The sequence below is a fragment of the Misgurnus anguillicaudatus genome, chromosome 17, assembly GCF_027580225.2.
Source record: "Misgurnus anguillicaudatus chromosome 17, ASM2758022v2, whole genome shotgun sequence".
Taxonomy (NCBI): Eukaryota; Metazoa; Chordata; class Actinopteri; order Cypriniformes; family Cobitidae; genus Misgurnus; species Misgurnus anguillicaudatus.
The window spans coordinates 24,494,521-24,512,090 of NC_073353.2; the positions used below are offsets into that span (position 1 = coordinate 24,494,521).

General features: G+C 38.1%; 1 protein-coding gene across 2 annotated transcripts in view; it reads left to right on the forward strand.

The window, feature by feature from the left end:
* Positions 1–17,570, forward strand: part of rnf17 (ring finger protein 17) — a 36,428-nt gene that overhangs the window by 17,579 nt on the left and 1,279 nt on the right. For both annotated transcript variants that reach the window (XM_055214460.2, XM_055214461.2), the window contains exons 15-34: positions 2,566–2,732; positions 2,876–3,011; positions 4,910–5,063; positions 5,138–5,253; positions 5,388–5,502; positions 5,692–5,809; positions 7,805–8,014; positions 8,828–8,972; positions 9,388–9,500; positions 9,677–9,767; positions 12,523–12,635; positions 12,971–13,221; positions 14,033–14,196; positions 14,310–14,429; positions 14,961–15,041; positions 15,138–15,260; positions 15,346–15,402; positions 15,571–15,678; positions 15,957–16,080; positions 16,185–16,323. In XM_055214460.2, the coding sequence (XP_055070435.2) occupies positions 2,566–2,732; positions 2,876–3,011; positions 4,910–5,063; positions 5,138–5,253; positions 5,388–5,502; positions 5,692–5,809; positions 7,805–8,014; positions 8,828–8,972; positions 9,388–9,500; positions 9,677–9,767; positions 12,523–12,635; positions 12,971–13,221; positions 14,033–14,196; positions 14,310–14,429; positions 14,961–15,041; positions 15,138–15,260; positions 15,346–15,402; positions 15,571–15,678; positions 15,957–16,080; positions 16,185–16,323 (2,645 nt within the window). The remainder of the gene's footprint in view (positions 1–2,565; positions 2,733–2,875; positions 3,012–4,909; positions 5,064–5,137; positions 5,254–5,387; positions 5,503–5,691; positions 5,810–7,804; positions 8,015–8,827; positions 8,973–9,387; positions 9,501–9,676; positions 9,768–12,522; positions 12,636–12,970; positions 13,222–14,032; positions 14,197–14,309; positions 14,430–14,960; positions 15,042–15,137; positions 15,261–15,345; positions 15,403–15,570; positions 15,679–15,956; positions 16,081–16,184; positions 16,324–17,570) is intronic.

A 17,570-nucleotide genomic window follows, 5' to 3' on the forward strand; every position in this document is an offset into this window, starting at 1 on the left:
TAACCTTCCACGTCAGCTGTGGGACATACATATATGTAGGCTGATCATTAGGACATTAAACTTAAATTATTACATAATTTTCGTTAAGCCTCTATCTTGTCATCGAACATTAAAAAAAGGCTACATTATGTAAGCAGCATAACTGTAATTCTGACATGCCTACATTTGTTGAGTGCACTTAAACACGCACACACACATAGACGGAGGACGAATGCCAAACGGTGCTTCGGGAAGATGCCGCATAAACAGTCACTCCACATAAAGTGAAAATTGTTTTTCTGTGCTTTATTCGCCAAATATTTTAATGGACAACAGTATGAGACACAGTAGCGCAACTCTCTCTCAAGTTTATACATCAAGAGTTCTGAGGCGGAGAAGGGCGGAGTTGGACCGGACACATTCAACCGCATGTGCGTACAGAAAATTGCTCCCTTTGGCGTCTTTTAGCTTTTAAATGGTTTAAAATCACTTAAAGGATAATTCCGGTATTTAACACTTTGAGTCTCATTTCTGGTTTGTTTTGGATGAACTACAGTGATGGACACAGAAATTTTGACAATGGGTCGTGTCCCGAGTCCTCGACTCGTCTAGAAGCGTCCCCTGACTGCCCCAGAACGGAAGTCAATGGCCATGCACAAACACGCCACCAAAACAACACTCAACGTTCATTTTCAAAACTGTACCACTCACCGAGTGGTTTGTGGTGTTCGTTGATGATCAAAAACAAATATATCGGCGCAATGTATGATTTCAATCCGTGTTATTTGCTATAGTGGATCTATTTTTTCAGATACCTCACAACCACGTATATACTTCCGCTCTATATTTGAGTCTGAAGCATGAATGAACGTAGTCCAACAAACTGTAATAAAACGGTAGCATACTTTCAAAATCAAGTTTATTTATAACAGTTACACCATCCAATATGTTTTTTTCATCGGCAGAACAATAAAGATGATATTTTGCAGAAACCCCGGTGCTCCGTCATGCAAGTCAACAGATCCGCACACTTTAAGAGCTAAAGCATATATATCCAATACAACAGTAATCCCCCATAACTCCGTGTGACATATTGACATCTTGTGAAGCAAATCAATCAGTTTTTGCAAGAAACTGAACGTTATTTACAACACTATTAGCGTAAATGCCAAAGCAGGAAGCGCGCTTTACGTTCAAGGCGATCTCTTCCACACTGGTGCCGTTTGGTGGCTGTTGGCTATGGATGTTGGTCTGTCTGCGCCACCTATAGAGCGGGAGCGTGAAGCGCACTTCCTGCTTGGCAAAAGCTCTGCATTAACGCTGTAAAATATTTATATATATATTCGAATCTCAAAACTGAAAATCGAATGTCAACCCACGGAACGAATATTCGAATATTCTGGTCCAGCCCTACAAATATGGGAAAAATTTATTCTGAGAGAAACCAAGCGAAAAAACTATAACCACATGTAAAAACAAACAGACCCTTTTCTGTTTCCCGGCGGCGGAGTGATATATCAGCGAGCAAACAGTCTTCCAAGAGAAGTCAATGGAATTTTACAAAATGCCAAATAAAACACGACAGAAACTGTATTTCGATACACAACTTGTTTTTAATCATCAACGAACACCACGAACCACTCGGTGAGTAGCACAGTTTTGAAAATGAACGAAAAGTGTTGTTTTAATGACATGTTTGTGCATGGCCATTGACTTCCATTCTAAAGCAGTCAAGAGACGCTTCTAAACGAGTCAAAAACTCAAGACACGACCCATTGTCAAAATTTCTGTGTCCATCACTGTAGTTCATCCAAAACAAACCAGAAATGAGACTCAAAGTGTTAAATACCGGAATTATCCTTTAAGTGTTAACATTTGAAAGCCTTTGAAACACGTGCAAATGATCAACTTTCACCCTATTTAAATTTGCGTATTAATCCGCGAATCGCATGCGAGTCGAACCGTGCGTCGTGATCTATACAGATCACAGATCAACTGCAATCCACTACACCACTAATTTGTATTAAAAAAAAAACAAACATCTGAAGATACTTGGTACCCTACAATATTTCCCTCTTATGATTGAGCATTAGAGACTTGAGCTTGAGTAGGCTACTTGCTGGTGGCAAGCTTCTCATTTCTAGGATGATTCAACAACGACCGGAAGTGACCTTCACAGAGTCATATTGCACAGAAATCTTGTCAAAGAATGAAAAAAATAATGGTATTAAACGGTTACCATTATTTTAAATAATCGATTCTGTTCCGGAACATATATTTTTTGAAAGTTTCTTGTTTCGTTACTGTTCCTTGCAAAACATCAAATGTTTCTGGTTTTCGTTCCGTGAACCGGTTCAAAGCCTTGAATCTAACACAATCATATTTCACAACAAAACCTAAAGAAGGATCTGGGATTGTCCCAGCTTCATTTTAATATATAGTTTATCTTTATATAAATCAAAGAAACGGTTTCGTGTGGGGTGTTGTCTTTTAATGCATAAAAAGGTTTCAGCAAAAGTTTAGAAGAGTTTTGTGTTGGGGGTCACTTGATAACCAGACATGTAAGGTTGTCAATGTGTGTATCAGGTGAGAGGGTGGAGCTCGGAAGCATGTGATGAGATGAGGAATCTGCTGGGCTCCAAGGCTGTCGAGATGCAGGTTTTCGGGGACGATGGTGGCACGCTGTTAGTGGATCTGAAAAAGATACCAATGGTGTCTCTTCGAGAACACCTAGTTTTCATGGAAATGGCCAGGTCTGTAATGGTCAACACTGAAAATAATAGGGCCAGCACCATTATAGTTTAATAAATGTCTTTATATTACCAGTGTCTCTATTGCTGACTACAAAGATTATTGTAAAGTGTTTGTGTGTGTGTTTGTGTGTGTGAGAGAGCAGGTTCTACTGTCCAATGGTAGCCCCTGGATCCAGTAAGCCCTTGCTTTTTTATCCTCCAGTTCATCCCAAACTCGATGATGAGTTCAATGCTGTGGTATCTCATGTAAACACACCGTCTGACTTCTATATACAACTAGTGAGTACAAAAGCACACAAACAAAAAAATTATGAAATTTTGTAGATCATCCAAAAATGAAAATTCTGTCGTCATTTACTCACCATCATTTTGAGTCAAACCCTTTGATTTTCTCTGAAACGTAGGGCTCTATCTTACACCCGGCGCAATGTGCGACGCAAGTGTCTTTTGCTAGTTTCCATTTTGCGCAATTATAATTTTCACGTTTAGCACCACGTTGTTTAAAGGAATAGTCTATCCTTTTGCCATTTTAAACTATGTCATTACCTCAACCTAGACGAATTAAAACATATCTATCTTTTTTCAATGCGTGCACTGTACAGCGCTTTGTGAATGTGTTAGCATTTAGCCTAGCCCCATTCATTCCTATGGTACCAAAAAAGTTTTATTTTGTGGCATCATACTTACTGGTATAACTCCTCATGTAACAGTCTTTAAAATAGGGAAAACACGGAAGTGTTTGGTGGCTTCCCTGTTTGGTGTACCATAGGAATGAATGGTTCTGGGCCAAATGCTAACACATTCACGACGCGCTGTACAGTGCACGCATTAAAAAAAAGATAGATATGTATTAATTCGTTGAGTTGAGGTAATAACATAGTTTAATATGGCAAAAGAGTAGACTATTCCTTTAAATAGCAAATGCATTTGCGACCCCTTTTGCGCCCATGGGCGTTCTGGTCTGAAAACGAGATGTGTTCAGGCGCATTGTTGGCACTTTGCTATTTTGAGGCAACTAAAATAGACTATAAATAGGCGCAATATGTTTTTTGTTATTTAAAGAGTGCATTAGTGATATGCGCCTATAAACGGGACGACAACGCGAGTTTGCTTATCACATACATGAATGCGCAACAGCACAAAAACACTTTTAATTATGAAAGATTAAAGGATTGAATGTAAAAGATTATTATTGAGTCTCTTGGACATAAATGAGGACTAATTATGAGACGTCAGAAGGCACAAAGAGCTGCTTCACCTGTAGCCTGGTAAGTAAATAAATGCTTTGCTTTAAACAAATGCATCTGTTTTTAAATGGTTTTTTAAATGCTACCTCACGGATTTATTGTATATGATGACTCTGTACCTGTGGATATGGTGAGATAAGAAACATTTTTAAGTAATGCTTAAAAAAAACTGACGCTGTACAAGTGCTGAAACGTGCGGAGAGCCTTTTGTAAATACTTTATCTTCTGTTTGTTACAAATAAAGTATTTTTAGAGTACAAACCTTATCTTACATACTTGTAAATTATTTTGATGATATTGATAGCCATACATTTAAAGCAATTAAAAGCCTGCTTTTTTACTTCCATGACTATAAGAAAACGGGTTTTAAAGGTTTTAATAGAAATAACAATTTCAATACAAGTGAAAAACAACACAATTATTTAACTTATCTTAAACTTCTCTTTACTAATCGACTGATTTTCTTCCTCCGCTTAGTTTTTCAGTTTACAAAGTCCATCATCTAAATAGGGATTAGACACAGTGCCAGCGCAACTGGCTTTTAAAGTGGATGAGAGCTGATACTCTCATTGGTTTATTGCACTTTACGCCCAAAATACTCCCATTACTCATTAAAAAAAGGACCAACTCTTTTCGTCCATGTGCTCGGCGCACAAAGCATTTTTCCCGTGGTTAAATTAGCAAAAGGGGATTCGGACACGCCCATTTAGACGTTGTGCTGTGCGCTTTAGACAATGCGCTTAGATCGTTAAAATAAGGCCCAAAAAGTGTGAAATGTGTGCCTATTCTTCAGAAAGTGACAAGTAGAAGGACATCTTGAGTAAATTATGATGGATTTTTTATTTTGGTCTTTGTTTTTCCCTGTCAGACATTTCGAATGAGTTTGTATAATTGTTTTAATAAGTTTACAGTGAGTGTTGTGAAATGCAGGTTGAAAATATGGAGTACTTGCTGTTGCACTCAAAGCTTCAGGACTGTTATGGTCCTCTGACATCAGACAGTGAGCTGCAGATCTACTGCCCATCGACTTCACAGGCTTGTGTTGCTCGCTTTGACCAAGAGTGGTTCAGGGCCCTGATAACAGGTGTGTTGATGTGTGGGTATACCCATGTCAGGCATGTAGACATTTATTGCTGATTCAAGTGTTTATAATTTTAGGTTTCCCTGGTGGCCGAATGGTTGAGGTTCGGTATGTGGACTTCGGTTATAAAAAGATTGTCTCTGTGAACGATCTGAGACAGATAAAGGACGAGTTCTTTATTTTGCCAGAAATGGTAAGATTATGAAATGCATATACCTGTCAGTACAGGTCATTCAAGCAAACCTAAGGTTATATTTGTGCTGAATGAATCTTATGTATTCTGTGCATGTAGAAGTTTTTCATATTTCTGTCCTTTTTGTTTTCCAGGCGGTGTGGTGCAGGCTGAGTGACGTAGTCAGTTTGGAGGAGGTGTGGAGCGATAAAGCATGTGAAGTGTTAAAGGAGCTTGTAGAGAATAAACTTGTCACTGTTGTGGCAAAAAGTAAGAATTTACACACAGGCATAAAGTTCATGATAGTGAGGTTTGGAATAGGCGTTTTAACCTATTATTTTAATTGCATAACCGTGTATTGTATAACCTTAAGTACATGATCGTTTGTACATTATGATTTCTATTACTGTTGACAAACATTTTGAGATTTTGACTTGTAACACTCTTTTTTTTTTTCAGAGCTTGTGCCTAACACTAGACCTGTGCCGGTGTGTCTGTTTGAGGTCGGTGAGGATTGTACTGGTGCCAGTATTGGAGAGATGCTGATCAGCAGGGGTCTTGCTGTTTCCAGTAAACGGTTAAGTCCGGACCATTTTGTATGTTTTTCATAGGGATGCACTAGGGCGAATTTCCCGATTAATTCGAATTTACGTTTTGACACGATTTTAATCTTTTTAATCAAGTTTTAAATGGAAGTATGTTACAGTCAAAGTGAAAGAGTGCGGACATCATTTGATTACATAGCAGGGTTATTATACTGCATTGAAAATGAAACTGCAGCCGCCCAGCTGCAGTTATCCAAATTAGAAGCATACATTATCCAAATTAAGTGACACAATTATTAATGAAAAATCGAATGAAATTTTAAACAAATCATAGGAGAATGTTATGAATAGTTTAAAGAGAAATAATAGTTGAATCGTTTTGTTTAACAATATAACTTGTGCGCTATAAAAAATAAGCTTAAAATGCCTTGTTGATGTCAGAGGTAAAAGAGAATGGGCAGACTCGTTTGAGAAGACCTCTCATTACAAGCAAGGGATGCAGAAAACCATTTCTGAGCGCACATAACATGTCAAACCTTGAAGCAGATGGGCTACAGCAGCAGAAGACCACATTGGTTGCCACTCCTGTCAGCTAAGAATAGGAAACTGAGGATACAATTCGCACAGGCGCACCAAAACTGGACAATAAAAGATTGAAAAAACGTTGCCTGGCCTGATAAGACGGTGTTGGTGATGGTGGTGTAATGGTGTGAGGGATATTTTCTTGGCACACTTTGGGCCTCTTTGTACCAATTGAGCATTATTTTAATGCCACGGCCTACCTGAGTATTGTTGCTGACCATGTCCATTCTTTTATGACCACAGCGTACCCATCTTATGATGGCTACTTCCAGCAGGATAATGTCACAAAGCTTAAATCCTGTCAAACTGGTTTCTTAATCATGACAAGGAGTTCACTATACTCCAATGGCCTCCACAGTTACCAGGTCTCAAACCAGTAGAGCACCTTTGGAATGTGGTGGAGCTAGAGATTTGTATCATGGCAAATCTGTAGCAACTGTGTGATGCTATCATGTCAGTATGGCCCAAAATCTGTTAGGAATGTTTTAAACACCTTGTTGGATCTATTCCATGAATAATTACAGTGTTTCTGAAAGTAAAAGGTGTCCAATCCAGTACTAGCAAGGTGTACCTAATAAAGTGGCATATGAGTGTATCAGAGGAGCTAACATGCAAAAGCCTCTAAACGCCACCTACATATAAAAATGATATTAAAGGCGGAGTGCATGATTTTTGAAAAACACTTTGGAAAAGGGAGTTGGGACGACTACCAAAACACACTTATAGCCAATCAGCAGTAAGGGTTGCGTATGTGTAGGGCGGGTCTATCAAAAGAAGGTCCAGATTCTATTGGGGTGGGGGCGTGTTTGTTTAGGTCATGCACCCTGCCTTTAACTGATAATAATATTAACCGAATCCTCTCCGCATGTATTATACAGTATGTATGTTCATTAAATACTTTTGCTTCAAATCTAGGTAATCCCGGGCCATTCAGAAAAAAAACGCTTTGTTGGCAGAATCCATTAAAAGTCTAATAAAAATGCCTATTTACAAGAAAACATGTCAGATGCACTTAGAGGAATTTGCATCTGAACTTTTTATGTATGCAGTTGAAACAAAATCAAGAGAAAGAAGCCAATGTTGATATTTGAAATCACCTAAACAAACACGCCCCTACCCCAGTAGAATCTGGACCTTCTGTTGATAGACCCGCCCCACACATGCACAACCCAGCAAGGATGTCGGTTAGTAGACACGCTCCTTACTGCTGATTGGCTTTAAGTGTGTTTTGGTAGTCGGCCCGTCTCCTTTTCCAAAGCGTTTTTCAAACATTGTGCACTCCGCCTTAAATGCACAGTTTTTGGATTGGTCATGTAAGTCTGATTCCTAATTCAGTATAAAGGTTCGTATCGGCCCTGTTACTGATCCCAGGTATCGGATCGGTATGTTACTAGTTTTTCTTGCTTTTTCTTTCTTGTTTTTGTAAATGTTTCATGCTTCTTTAGGACTCAGGATAAAGACCATCAGTCCCCAGAGACTCTGTTTCAAGAGGAACTGTCTGTTAATCTGATTCCCCCTTCACCTGATTCTGAAGAGCTAAAGCCTACCCTGATTCTTCCTGCTTGTCTCAAAGACCTCAAAGTCCGTGTGACGCACGTCACCTCTCCTGGAAACATCTGTGTGCAGCTGCTGCAGTTTGACAGCCAGCTGAAAAGGTCTCAGCTTTCCTAGACTTCTTCAAAAGCTAATTTTGTTGTACTTAATTAGAGATCGACCGATGTGGGGTTTTTGGGGGGGGGGGCGATACAGATATTAGAGAGTAAAAAAGGCAGATAACGATATATCGGACGATTTTCTTTGTGTATATTATAGGACAGTACACACAGACCATATTGCAAGATGTAAACAACACTGGTCCAGAAGCACTTCATGTTTCAGTTTTTAACACTACATAACTGTTGGGATCAAATACAACCAACAGAACATATAGAACTGAATCAAAAAGTTAAACAAACATCTTTACGATTATGTGAAATAAAGAAAACTGTTACAAACTGAATTCGGAAGTGTTTCTGGGCCAGTGTTGTTTACATCTTGCAAAATGGTCTATACTACACTAAATTATACTACAGTACTGTATTATATATATATATATACAGGACCAGTCAAAAGTTTGGACACAAATAGCAAGTGTATGTATTTCACAAATTAGTTAGCATCTAACCATTAAAGGGACATTCCACTTTTTTTGAAAATATGCTTAGTTTCCAACTTTCCAAACATTTGATTTTTACCGTTTTGGAATCCATTCAGCCGATCTCCAGGTCTGGCGTTAGCACTTTTAGCATAGCTTAGCCCAATCCATTGAATCTGATTGGACCATTAGCATCGCGCAAAAAAATGAACCCTTGGCTACTTTCAACAGTGGAGGACTATTTTCAGGCGCTGCGTAATATCACTAAGATCGGGTTAAAGATGCTGAGTTTCAGTTGCATCACATGTTCAAAGTTTGTTTGTAATTTTATCAGGATCCATGACATGCTGAGGAGTTTGTACTCCAAGTCAGAAGCACAGGAGATAGACTGGAAAGAAGAGATGTTCTGCGCAGCTAACAACACCGGGGTCTGGGAAAGAGGAAAAGTTTGCATTATGTCATCAGGCCATGTTGCAGAGGTAGACGTGCACATGCTTTCATGAAATAAAAACTTATTCACACTAACAACCATAACTATAACCAAATAGTTAAAAAAAACCTGACTCAGTAAGTATTGCCCCAGACAAATTATATTGTTAGGATGACTAACATGCGTGTTTACACCATACACGAGTGGCAACAACAGACGATAGAATAAAATGTTTTTCTCAGAATAAGTTATGAATGATTAAAACATTAACAGCCAATAAAAATCCATCCTTTGAACAAAACAGTGCATGCTTACAATAAACAAAACATTATTGTCTATAGGCTAATACAGTTGGATGATAGCTGTATTAGCCTCATATTCATTTTAATAGACCATAATGTTATGGTGAATGTACATGAGATTTTTCAATGTTATTAGATTTGTGTGTGTGTGTGTATTTTAAGGTTTTGCGGTGTGACTTTGGTAATTTGGTGAAGATCCACGTGAATAATCTCAGACCCCTTCGTGCTGATCTGATTGGCTCTTTCTTACTGGAATGTAACCTCAGTGATATCAGGTAAACAATGTAATATACATAAATTCATTACAGACCACTTGGTTTTAGGCTGGATTTAAGCTTATTTTTCCACATGAGCACCATCATGAGGCCCTATAGTTTTAAAATGTAAATATGTTAAATAATTTTCATTTAATATGTATTTCATGTATAAAGTTTGTGTTACTTTACATCAGGCCAGCTGGTGGTCGCTCCACATGGACAGCCACAGCATGTGACTTTATCTCTCAGTACTTGATGGGCTCAACCGCTATAATGACCATAAAGGTAAGGAAGTCAAGAAGTTAGTAAAACATTTGTATAAATATAAATAAACTATTACTAGGGATGCAACAATACAGTCGATCTATGGTTCAATACATATCTCTGTTTTAAAACCAGGGTTTTAAGTTCGGGATCGGTTCTGATAACACAGCTTTTAAAGTGTATTTACATTGTTCCTGTTGCCTAGAATCATAGAATATTGAGATGTTAAGAAGAAAAAATGGTTTTAACTGAAATTCTTTTTATTTTACTTAAATGCAAAAATCAACGTTTGATAGATTTTGAAAATAAACATACATGAAAACATAAATTGGCCATTTTAAATAATTATACCTATATTCTAAGTAAATTAAACATAACAGTACTGCAGTACAGCCTTCATTTACAGTGCAATATCACTTTATGCTGTTACACAGTACATCATATATTAATATGTCGTTCCTCGCTCTAGATAACTCGCAGGATTTAACTTTGCAACATGCGCTTTTTCTGCTTGAGTTGAAAATGTTCAACTTGCGCGGTTGACGCGTTTGAGGAAATATAAGCACGTGTTATTCGCATCGGTCCACACAAATTCGCTGCTTTGCATTTACTTTGTATGTACTTTGTATGTAATCTATGCAAATAATTAAAGGAATAGTCTACTCATTTTCAATATTAAAATATGTTATTACCTTAACTAAGAATTGTTGATACATCCCTCTATCATCTGTGTGCGTGCACGTAAGCGCTGGAGCGCGCTGTGACGCTTCGATAGCATTTAGCTTAGCCCCATTCATTCAATGGTACCATTTAGAGATAAAGTTAGAAGTGACCAAACACATCAACGTTTTTCCTATTTAAGACGAGTAGTTATACGAGCAAGTTTGGTGGTACAAAATAAAACATAGCGCTTTTCTAAGCAGATTTAAAAGAGGAACTATATTTTACGGCGCAACAGCACCCTTGGGAGTACTTCGACTCTGCGCAGTAACACCCTCCCATTATGAGAGTGAGAAGGGGAGCGGACTTTTCAGGCGAGTCGAAGTACTCCCAAAAGTGCTATTACGCCATAAAATATAGTTCCTCTTTTAAATCCGCTTAGAAAAGCGCTATGTTTTTTTTGTACCACCAAACTTGCTCGTATAACTACTCGTCTAAAATAGGAAAAACGTTGATGTGTTTGGTCACTTCTAACTTTATCTCTAAACGGTACCATCGAATGAATGGGGCCAAGCCAAACGCCATCGAAGCGTCGCAGCGCGCTCCAGCGCCCACGTGCACGCACACAGATGACAGAGGGATGCACCAACAATTCCCAGCCAAGGCAACAACATATTTTAATATTGAAAATGAGTAGACTATTCCTTTAATAATCTATGAAAGTACGCAACAAGTGCAACTACGCAACAATCTGAGGCACACACTACATGAAGGCGAGTTAAGGGCTGGGTATACCTTTTTCTTTCAAAGTATACTTACCGCGGCTACACGTGGATGCCGTGTTCGACACACATGCAATACAAATGGTTTCTTATTCAAATTATTACTTTACCAGGCTGACAGGTCAGCACTGATTTGCGGCATTTACAGTACATAGAAAAAATGTAGGATAAGTGAAGAAAAGTTTAGAACAAACATTAAAGAACATGAATCAAACATGGTGACAAATGCTCGACAGCTTTCTGTTCTTGGAAAAAGTGAAAATAAAAGAAGAGAAAACGATATTGTGTGTGCAAATGCTGTCTATTTCCTTTGTGTAATTTTTGTAGGAGAGTGTCCAGTCTCAATAATCGTGATTTTTCCTAGAACAATCTTGATATGAGATATTTTTCCCATATCGCCCACCCCTATTCGCAAGCATAGTTAAGCTAAGCGCCTGTAGCCCATGGTGACTTGAACTTTACTTGCAGGGAGGAACATAGATTTGCAGACACAAAAACAAATGCGCAGGGAATAATAAAATGGATGGATTTGCACCGAGGGGCAACCTTCGGATCTCTCTGATGAAGCCCAATCCAGAAGTGACTTAAACTGCAATTCATCGACTGGCCGCTTGAGGCTGGCTCCAAAAGAGAGTCAATTCCCATAGACCTCCATGTTAAAATGCTCAACTTTAGAGTAGAAAATAATATGTTTACAGCCTGGGACAAAAAAATGTTTTTTGTCTGTATAGCAAATTTTTCCCTTCATGACAACTGTGAGGGCGGTGATTTTTTTAAATGAAATTAAGCATTAGGGGTTGTGCACACCAAAACTTAAAAAACCCTTTTTAAAAGCTTTGGTGTACACGCCCCCTTAAACTTCTGCATAATTAAGGGCGTGGTCACTTGAGTGAGGGGTAAACAGCCACTGCTGTCACTAAAATCGAGCTAGGCGGGCGTGGTTTCAGCAACCAGTCACCTGAGCATCACCCATGTCCCAACTCTTTACTCATTTTCGGTTATCCGTGAGTGATTCGCGATGACGCGCTGCCAAGATGGCGATGGCAGGCAACGCATACTTTAAGCTTCAAAAACGATCTTCAAAAACCAAAGGGTGACATCACGGACACTACGTCCATATATTTTTACAGTCTATGATTTGCATGCATAAACCGGAAAACTTTGATTCACATGCGTGTATTGGACCGTAGAAATTGTACCAAATGGTTCAATATTGTATTGAGAATTGTGGCATCCCTACTGGTTAGTTTAAGGGATAGTTGAAAGTAAATTTTCACTTTCCTTTTAAATCTAGTAAAAACATTTCTGTGCATCTTTGTATTTATTCCTTTTAGGATCCAGCTGTGAGGCCAGTGCTAATATCCCTGTTCTGTCCAAACCGGGCTGGTCAGAACATCAGTATTGCAGATTTCCTTGTCAGTGAAGGTCTTGCACTCAAGGAGAGAAAGGAAGTAATCTGTATCAATATGTATGTGTGTGTCTGAAAAATAAACAAACATGCATACATACATACAGAAAAAATACAGTGTATATATTATGAGAAGTGCAATACAGAGCTTTTAAAGAGACACTCCACTTTTTTTGAAACTATGCTCATTTTCCAGCTCCCCTAGAGTTAAACATTTGATTTTTACCGTTTTGGAATCCATTCAGCTGATCTCCGGGTCTGGCGCTAGCACTTTTAGCATATCTTAGCATAATCCAATGAACATATTTTCAAAAAAAAGTGTCCCTTTAATATGTTATTGTGACATAAAATCTAATGGTAAATTGTGTTTCTAGGGAAGGTTCGACATCACAGAGTGCTTTGACAGAGGAGTGCATGCTTAGTGAGGAGAAGTCCCCCCAGTCAGAGAGAACTGTGACCCCACCTCTGACTCCACCCACACCTGCCCCTCGCATCAATCCTGCACCAGAAAGAGTAAAAACAACAGCCTATCCTCCTCCAGATCTGCCTCCCTGCGGACACACACTTATGAGCATCTCGGCCATCTCTGAACAAGGTGTCATTTATGCAATGACACATGAAGCAGGTAGATTTTTTGCTGTAAACTTTGTGACACTAAACTCCACCTTTATGACTGAATAGGTTGCATGCTAATATACTTTTATTATGTCTCTGTTGTGATGGTCATATGTACATCAAGATTTTTGAAGGTTCAAAAACAAAATCACAGCATCCATCCATACCTTAAAATCACTGGTGAAACTAATAGATTTGGCACACACAAAGTGACAATATCTATAGGAAAAATATATATTTCACTTTTTTTGTTCTTTTATAGTTTGATTTACATCGAGACAGACAGCTTTAAGATCTACTGTAATGCAAGGATCTAATATAATGTCACACATCAGATATTTTCCCCCAACAGTTAACCAAACATCTACTTAAGACATAACAGATTATACTTTTTTTTGTGTGTGTGTGTGAAAACAGATATTTTTAAAACTGTAATTCTTTGTAAATGTGTATTTATTAGGGTCACACAGATCTTCCGAACTTTATCTCTCTTAATAACTCTTTTAACATCATGCAAGTCATGCACCTTATTTTCTAATTCCTGCATGTTTTAAAACCGAAACCAAAATGTCAGATGCGCATGTGGATGGACACGCATCTTTGTATTAGATTAAGCATTTAGCATGCTATACCCTATTAGAAAACGTACAAATAATGAATCATTTTTGAGGTTTAATGATTATTTAGAGATTGGGATCGCTAGATAAGGTATTAGTGTCAATTTCGGCCAAAATCGACATATTACACTTTTGCCTGTAGCTCAAAATTACACTTTGCATATTCAGACTCAATCTGTCACACTTTTTTTGTCTTTCGTACAGTGTGTGAATTTGATCGCTTGCGGGAACGACTTCAGCAGCACATTAAAACACTGCCGAGACAGAAGAACTACAACTGGAAGAGTGTTGTAGGTTGTGCTGTTATGGGAACCGATATGTACTGGTATAGGGGTCAGGTGCAGGAGTTCATTGGAGGACAAGTAAAAGTCAGTGGACTTTCATTGAATTGTATAACTTCTGTGGAATATACTGTTTTATTGGATTAATTGGAAAATTTGGGTAATGTTTTATTACAAGTGAAGTATATGTTTTTCCACAGGTGCGATATGTTGATCAGGGGCTTGTGGAGAGTATTCCAGTTTGCCATGTGTATCCAGTGGTTCTCTGTGAGGATGTGCCACAGCTCTGTATACCTTGTCAGATACACGGAGTCATACCGGTATGTGTTTGTGATGCATCACAATGCATTAAGATAACCGATCGAATCGTTGACATAATAAATTAATTGAATTGTGAGACCAGTGACGATTCACTACCCTACTGTTTACTAGGTCTTGTCCAAAAAGCTGATTTTTTTTAAGTGGTGGTTTGCCAAAGAAGCTTACATGCACTTAAGAGGGTTTTGCAGTGAAAGGCAGTCAAATTTGTTAAATACTAAAGTAACATTTGTAAAAATTGTAAAACATGTCAGATGCACTTCAAGGGTTTTGCATCTTTCTTTACTTTTTATAGTCTGTTGAACCTTTTTCTATTACAAATAACCTTTTGTGCAACAGAAATGTTTTGTGGATGTTAAAGGTGTTTTTTATGGTGCTATACAACATGACAAGGAATCTTTATTTTTAGCAGTAGTTTCTACTATAATTTTGGGATTTTGCACATGCATTTATTTATGAATGTGAGGATTGTAGTCGTTATATATATATATAATTAAGAATGAATATGAGTGTGATTAAATCCACTGTTATAGATTGGAAAGGGGTGGCAGTGGGACGCTGTGGTGTTCATGAAGGAGTTGCTGCTTGGACGTTCAGTCAAGGTCTACATTATGGTAATGTACAATTTACATGTTTCTGTAAACATCTAAACCTCTTAGTGCATGGTCAGTATCAATAAATAAGAGATTGGCAACAATCTTTTGCTGCAGGAACATCCCGAGGATCCACGTGGTTGCGTTACCGTAGAGATAACCGTGGATGGCATGGCGCTCGGCAAGATAATGGTGCACCACCAGTATGCCACTTTTGACCCCGACTACAAAAGCCAAGAGGTCTGATCAGTAGAGATTTAAATGGATGGGGTTTGATAATATGACATGTAGGTTCTCTAGATATTTACTGTGTGTTTCTGTGCAGGAGTATGTGGTTAAGCTTCCTGTCGCTGATTTGGATGATTGGGACATAAACACAGAGGTAATATTTCATCTCTTGATGTCATACTGATTTGGGCAGAATGGCACATTTATGGTGGTCATTCATTGGGTCAGTAGCTATTTTTAGGTGCATCTCCAAAATGTGCATAAAAACAGGGAAACATAGCTAGTATCAGAGCTGTGGTAATAGCAATGCTGTGTTTTTCAGGGCTTGGAAGAGTCCCAGCCTGTTTTAGGGGTCTATGCAAAATTTAAACTTCCTGAAGGGAAGAAACATTTCGCTGCCAAGGTCAAGCACATCCGCTCCCCGAATGAGGTATGTTATCATAAGCTGTAAAAAAACCTGTAAGAATTTCTAAGTCGTTAACGTGAAATCTCCTTAAGCTTGTCCATGCATGCAATAACGTAAAATTAAAAATTTTGGGGAAAATGAATTATTCTTTATATGGTTAATTAAGTGGTTGATTTTAATTAGATTAGTGGCACTCTGAATTAGATAAGAAATATCTGTGAGTAACGTTTTTCAGTTTTGATGGTCAGCAATGTCGCCTTGTGGTACACATTGTTTTAAAGCATAGGGTTGTGTTCTTGCAGGTGTTTCTATGTGTGTTAGATAAGACTGAGAACAGACAGAAACAGGAAGAGAGTTTGGAGGAAGCTCTCGATCGCATCAATGAGAATTTGGAAAATCTGAGCCGGCTAACAGACTTTCCCATTGGTAATGATGTCACAGCATTTTGATCTTGGTGGATTAGCCCTTTATTTATGACACTCAACGAAACAAATTGGACACCATGTGTTATTGCTTGTGTGTTTGTGTAGGGTATCCATGCCTGGCCGAATACAGTGATGGTAAATATTACCGTGCAAAGCTGATGGGCTTTTCTGAAGTCACTCCTGCTGTCCAGCTCCTTGTGAGACATGTGGATTTTGGCTCTGATGACACCGTACCAGTACACAAGTAAGATTTTACAGGTTTAGCTTGACTTAATTCATCTTGCATGAAATTTTCAAATGCGTCAGGCCCATCCTTGTGGATTGGTTAGTTTATCCACCTGTTTTTTGACGTAAATGTGGGCGCCGCCTTATTTGAGCTTTCCTGTTTATGACTTGCGGTGAGCCACTAAAGCTAATGGTAGTCTATTGCGAAGGACACAAGTATGCCGTTTTGACTGGCTGTTTAATGTTTATTATGAAATCCAGGAAGACCGACATAATTTGTGCAGTTAGGGGTTGCCCTAAAAGCTAATACAAACGCAGTAAATCTTTCCAAAACATTTGTTTTAACCCTAATCCATGCACAAGAGCTGAATGTGTATGTGGCGCACATGCACTCGTGATATGTATTTACAAATCCATCCAGTAAAACCTTTCATAGAAACTGCCAGTAAACAATAAATACAATAATTGTTTAAAAACAACAAAAAATATGCTGATTTAGCTGATTTATTTATTCTGCTACTATATATTATTACAAAAATGCGATTACAGTACAGAATATATACGACATTATCTGCTTAGTTAATGTTTATAATAGTTCGTAATGTGTTTGCGCATACTTTTGTTATGTTTTAAATGAAAAAGCAAATGCTTTAAAAAGTAAGCAAATAATTTCAAAAGCTTAAGTGTAAGAAGCACTAATAATATAGTAATATTTTTATAAAACGAAAACAATACTCAATACATGTTGTAGTTTAATATGTTTATTATGGTTTGTTCAAATAACTTACAATGTGTTGAATGAGAATGATACTGCTGACTGTGTCGGACCGCGTGAAGCCCGACGTGTTGCCATAAACAAGTCCATTAAAAATTGCTGTTTAAAAACTCACACCAGAGGGACAGTTGTGCCATTTTTAACCAGGCCCTGATAAGTTAAAAACACGAAGTCTTGGTAAATTCCATACAAACACTCGACTGACTTTCCCATTGTAAAGATACTGGTATGTCTCTGTGCTTTTATATTTGCGCATTGCAGACCCGTCACCTCCGATCAACAACACGAAATGATTGAATATATCTTCATATATCAAACCATTTCTTAATTTCATCCTCACACTGGTTCAGTCATGGCAGGTGTAGTAAATATTAACTGTTTAAATCATGTTTTATGCGTGCTCCCACTACACTGTTTTCTACCGGCTGGATATTAAAACGGAAGTCTCTCACAAAGAAGGGAAATATGTCACATCACTTACATCTGCTTTT